General features: G+C 41.2%; 1 protein-coding gene across 9 annotated transcripts in view; it reads right to left on the bottom strand.

The window, feature by feature from the left end:
• The window catches only part of RASSF6 (Ras association domain family member 6), a 28,263-nt gene that overhangs the window by 4,364 nt on the left and 17,882 nt on the right, over positions 1 to 6,017 (bottom strand). For all 9 annotated transcript variants that reach the window (XM_035324014.1, XM_035324016.1, XM_035324011.1 and 6 more), the window contains 6 exons: positions 5,587 to 5,665; positions 4,221 to 4,372; positions 2,158 to 2,249; positions 1,546 to 1,730; positions 1,065 to 1,166; positions 170 to 221 (listed from right to left, as the gene is read on the bottom strand). In XM_035324014.1, coding sequence (XP_035179905.1) covers positions 170 to 221; positions 1,065 to 1,166; positions 1,546 to 1,730; positions 2,158 to 2,249; positions 4,221 to 4,372; positions 5,587 to 5,665 — 662 coding nt within the window. The remainder of the gene's footprint in view (positions 1 to 169; positions 222 to 1,064; positions 1,167 to 1,545; positions 1,731 to 2,157; positions 2,250 to 4,220; positions 4,373 to 5,586; positions 5,666 to 6,017) is intronic.

The raw sequence follows: 6,017 nt of genomic DNA, 5'->3' as shown, positions 1-6,017 counted from the left end.
GCGCACATATCTAAGGGGTCCCAAGAAAAGCCAAAATGCCACACTGCCTAGACACTCTGAGCAAGAACAGTTGCCTGTGATGGATCTTGTTGCTCCAAGATCAGCAGCCCCCACATATAAGCTGAGGATAATTAAAGATGAAGGGATCACACAGTGATGCCTGGCTTACCTCCGGATGCATGGATAATATAAAGTGCAAATTCATGCGGACTGTTTTCTATCTGTAAACACAAAACCAAAGGCTATTCAGATTGACCAATGTATCTCCTGAGCACTGCATCCTCAGCAGATATAGCCTGCTTCTCAACTCAGATGTTTAAATCAAAGCTTGTAATTAGGACACTGTGGATGAGTTAAAAGATACTGGATTTGGGTAAGATCTAAAGCTAGGCTGCATTTTCTTTGTCCCTCTACCCCCGCTACCTTATAATTACTAACACTACCACATTGCCCAAAGCAGCATCATAGCATCTTAGAAAACAAAAGATATTTCCAGAGTTTCCTTGGAGCATCCATAACTTTTTCGTTTTTACAAATTACAAGGAAAATAAATAAATAAATCAGACAAACTGGCCTTGGTTACTGTTTTAACTGTGGCATTTTGGAGCTTTGTATGTGCCTGGGTCCAATACAATGAGTATTCCAGGCACTCGGGCTAAATGAAAGCTCTTTTCTTCTAAGAAAAATCTAATTACTAGAGCTTGTCACTAGAGGGAAGCACAGCCATGTCCATTAAACATCCTTTGTGCTGGGTAATGCTGAAGGTGCAGCAGCATTTTCCCCTCCAATGCAAGAAGGTATAAAGAAGCCATTCTCCAGTTCTTTCTTCACTGCAAACTATATACCTGATATGCCTTTTCTAGATGAAGAGCCACGAAGCATTTGGAAAATAAAAGCAACTTTCTCCTTAAAAACTGTCCATGTGTCTTTTCTAAGCTGTTTCATACACTATACTTCCAGTTATTTCCTGCCTGTCACACAGCACTGGTGGGACACCAGTCAAGTGAGTTAACATTTCTAGAACATAGCTGTAGTTAGTGGCTTCTGCAAGCACGCAGAGTTACCTTGAACTTTCGAAGCAATTGCTCTATTACTTCTCTTGTTCTCATATAGCTGTTAATTCGTATTTTGGTTTCTGATCCAAAAGCTGGAGTAAAAACTGATGTCTAGGAAACAAAACCAACAGTAAAGGGCACGAATTTGAGGACTTATGTACGTGGTGGCTGGGATTCCAGAAGATCTAAAACAGCACAGCTCTGGGATAAAACAAGCTGTCAGGTATGTTGCCACTGTTACGGTAAAGCAAAGGGCACATGGTATCTGCAGCAGAAGGGAAGGCCTCCCCCTGAGAAGGAAGGATCACTGTGACGTGACCCTCCAAAACCCAAAGCCCAGTGACAGAGGCCTGGCCACATACAGGGGACCAAGGGGGGAGTGCCTCTCTTGACTCAGGGGGTGCAGGAGAGGTCCAGAAGCTCGCTGGAGGCTTTATTCTTCTCCAGTGCCCAACTTCAGGTGAAGAAAGACAAGCATCTACATCTATACCTCATAGTTGTAGAAGTGGCCGTTAATAGAAAACCTGTGCGTTTCCACTTCTGTTCTTGCTATCATGGGGAACTTGGTCCTCTTCCTTACAGCTGCAGCATCGCTGACCGCCCTGGGCAGGGTAGCACAGTCATGTTCCTGCTCGCTCTTGGACTTCAGAGTGCTGCTTTCGTAACATGAATAACCTGGACAAAATGAAACAAATGAAACCGCATCAGCATATTGTACAGCTGCACCATCCTCCTTGCCAACACCAACACAGGAAGAATGTTAGTGGTGGAGGAATTTATTTTATTGTATATTTTTGCAGGGGAGTTGGGCATGGGCACATGACAAACAGCAGTAGGCTGCCTGCAGAGGACACAAGCAAGAGTTTTTTGCTTACTTCTTGAGATTTTTTTCTTTTGTGAAAAGACAACCTGTAAGCACCAGTCATTTAAAATTTGTGTACCACCATGCTTTCACTAAGCTATCATGTCACTATTTCACTAGCATATAATAGGTGGAGATAACAAAGATGAAGAAGCATTTCCCTTTACTAAGAGGGGAGACCTAGTATATCAAATTATTATTGCAAAATTTCTTAGTGAACATTAGAGCACAGACACTAACTTTTCTCACGGTTCAGCTTTTCTTCATTAGATTTCAATGTCTCCCCGCTAATATGATGTAGATCATCAAATTCTCCCCAGCGTGTCATTCCGCTAAAACACAAAACATATATTTACAGTTAATTATTCCTCATTAACTCAGTGAATTCTATTTATCTTGTAGCCAGGCTTCATGTAATACATTCCTATCCCTGTTCAAAACCTAACAGAACACGATTGCAGTCTTCTGTGTGGAATACAGAGCAAATAATTTTAGTTCATGTCCTAATAAATTACTGCTCGTAAAACGTGGCATGATTAGGGATCCCAAACATAACAAAACCCCATTTAGAGCCTGTTGAATGTTGAGCATGATGTCCTTTAAAACAGGTAAAGAATTACTGCAAATAATGCACAGCAATGCCATGGATTGATCACAGATAGGAAAACGCAGGCATACAGAAAAAAACACTGTCATTTAAATAGTCACAGGACATGTAGTTTCTGTTACACAGACAGGGATAGGAAAGATTATAGGAGCGTACACCGCCCTCTTGAGCTTTCCAAACCATTTGTGTAGGAGGAGCAGGGAATTCAACCCAGCTCCTGAGATGAATGCCTATTTTAAAGCCAACTTTATGCATAACATTAATTGCATAATTCATTGAATAAAGTCTCTAGCCAGCTGCTGCTCTGACCAAGAATAAACCAATTTGTAGGAAAACAGTAAAAAAAAATGATTTCCTATATACAGTCACAACAATAGTCATCTAACTCCAATGAGCATGCCAAACAACTATTTCAGCTTTGTTCTATGTGTTTAGAAAGTTCATTTAAGATCAAACAGTCAAGCTGTTCTGCATACCTTAAAGCATGTCAAGGCAGTTTCACATCTGTGTGATCATGAATTAATATTTACCTTAAGATTCACATCTGCTACCAGTCGTATATTTTTGAAGGAATAAAAGGCAAAGAGAAATTGAACTGCCAGACTGGACCATATCACACAGGCCACATGCACTGACCATCAGCAGACCTACTGAAGGTCAACCAAGAGAACCAGATCTGCCTCAGACTCAAGTTCCTTGCTGGTTACTCCTTGTGAGGTTACCCATTAATTTCAACAGTAAGAGATAGGGAGAAGACTGTCCCTGGTTTTATCAGGGCTACACAGCTGCAACAATGGGAGAATTAAATCCACAGTTCAGCCATGTACCACATGCAAACTACGATGACAAAGAGAAAAGGAGCTCTTAAATACAGAATTTATCAGGGATTCAATCATGGTAAACATTGGCTCAGCCTCCATATTGCAGATTGCTCAGCTTCAGTTTGTCAGATGTAATTCCAAATTCACCAATCAAGGCTCTGGAAATCATCTTAAAAACAGAAAAAAATATACTAAGCACCTAAACCAATTATAAAGGTCTGGGCAGCCTAGCAGGACTCGGATCAACACAGAATACTCTGATATAAAAATCTCATAGGCAGCTGCCTGAAGGCACAACTTATCTGTGTATATTTGTAATGTGTTTTAACATCAGATTTTACATGGAGTAAGTATTTTGTTTCCTGAATTTAACTTAGCCATGAGAAGCAATAATAACAGACTTGAAGGATCTGCTAAGATACCCTATGACAGACAACCACTTGGCACTAACCTACCAGCTTTTTGCTTCATGCTGTATTATGTGTACCAACAGGAGATCTTTCAGGGGCTGCATGTGTTATTGGGTGTATATATGTATATATGCATACTTTTTTTTTTGAATATTTCCGATATACATAATTTTCCTCGTACTTGCACGGGAATTATCAGTATAGACAAGAGCAGCCTCCTCCTTGACTATTCTTAAGCTAGAAGCCAGACAAATATATGTCAAAGATGCTAGAAAGATGAATCTTTCTGCCCAACAGAAGCTGGTGAAAGGCCTGATCAGTTACACCTGACACTGATTATTGCTGTGCAATCAACCACCACAGCCTTTAGGGAACTTGGGATATGAAATCAACTACAGCCATTGAAGCTACCTAAATGAGGTGTCTTGAAATGTCAGCCTGCCTCCTTCTTATGGAATACATTACCTTCTACCAGGCAACAAACCCACATTCTCTGTTGACTTCAAGGTTACAAAAGAGGGTATCTGCTTCTCATCATGAATTTTTAATCGGATAGGATGTCGGAGTCCCCAGAATATTGACAAGATTCCTTCAATAAATGGTACGCTTCCTTCTCGCTGGGAAAAAAATAAAAATAAAAAAATTAATGCTGCTCAATAATCAAGGTGGAGAAGCAAGTTCCCCTCAAAGAAACAGGAATATACTGAAATCACTGAGGCTTGCACAGTCCTGGAACAGGTGGTGGAATCACTCTCCTGAGCGATTTCCAAAACTCAACTAAAGCCACAGCTGACCTGGTCTTGTGTCAGCATTATTCCAAATTTGAACAGGAGGCTGGACTATATGACCCCTCCAGAGGCCCTTCCCTACCAATGTTTCCATAATTTCATGCAATTAGAAACCAAATCCTATTTGTTCTGCTTTGGGTGACTAGTTCTTCTGGAACAAGGGTGCTAAGAAGGCAGTAAAGGGGAAGAACAAGCACTGGCAAGGAAGGCAGGCAAAGTTAATGAAGTCATCCTCACTAACACATGGCACTGCATCAGTCCAAAACATGTTACCAGAGCCCATTCTTGGGGACATCAAATTTGGTCACTAGGCCTTTGTCCCAGCAGAAAGAGCTGGGAAAGACAGCCGAAAACTGCCCATTTTCAGATCATTTCTGCCCAGAATTACTCTATGTCCTTTCAGTCCCGGTATAGGTAAAACCAACAGAAACACAGGTTGTGAAGCTAAAGAACATTCAGACTGCTTAACCAGGGACTCCGGTATCAGAGACACGACTCGGGCCCTCATCAGTATTTCAGCCATGTGGACTCTTCTGGCCTCCACAGAAGGGGCATTCCTGGTCTGTGGTTACAAGCACGTTCTCTGTACTAAAGGTTCACATTCACGGAGAGACTGGTAGTCTGTAAAATGACCTGAGTGATGGCAGTGCTGCCATTACAGGCGGCTGGTTCAAGCTGAAGGGGCAGGGGAGGAACTGCACGCTGCAGAAAGCTTTGCAGTTCTGCTCCCTCCCTACTAATGATGTAAGACTTGAGAGGTCGACCCAAAGAATCATTTTTGTGAATGGGACAGCAAGCAGATCACAATTCATAATCTTAAATTCCCACTTGTCTTAACATATCTGTTTCTTCTCTCTTCTCATGCATTTGGCTCTATCATGGCTGTGGTGCTTTGATTACAGTGACATATTTCAACTAACGTATTAACATGCAACATGTGTATCCTATATAGCTCAGTCCAACTGCAGTAAGCACCAGGACCCATTAGTGCTTTTCTTGCTATTACTTTATGCTCTTTGTATTATATTTGCACAGATTCTTACCTGACTAAGTGACAGTTGCAGATTTTCTTGATCAGAATAGTAAGAGTTATAGGTCTTCAGGAGAGAACTGAGCTGCTCTCTAGAATAAAAGATCCCAATTAAAAAAATCATTTTTGAACATGTATATTGCTGTAAAATCCAGGGCTTAGGTGTGAGAATAACACCCTTTATCTGTGTTACCCACTGAATCTGTAAAGGTCTGTTAATAATGCACCATTTTCCACAAGTAAAATTCCATCAGAAGACTGGGTTGCCTATAAGTTACTTCTTTAAAGACCTGATACCCAGAGGAAATGGGTTAGACTTAAGTGACATTAATAACACTGCCATAGAATAACTTGTACTTTGGACTTCCGTTAGAGCTGCGAGGGGAAAGCAAACAGGAACAGCACTCCCATACAGACGAGTTGCAGAAGATTTCATTTAGGTTA

This window comes from Oxyura jamaicensis, chromosome 4 (assembly GCF_011077185.1).
Source record: "Oxyura jamaicensis isolate SHBP4307 breed ruddy duck chromosome 4, BPBGC_Ojam_1.0, whole genome shotgun sequence".
Lineage (NCBI taxonomy): Eukaryota > Metazoa > Chordata > Aves > Anseriformes > Anatidae > Oxyura > Oxyura jamaicensis.
Note: the sequence above shows the minus strand (reverse complement) of the source record. Positions and strands in the feature narration are given on the sequence as shown.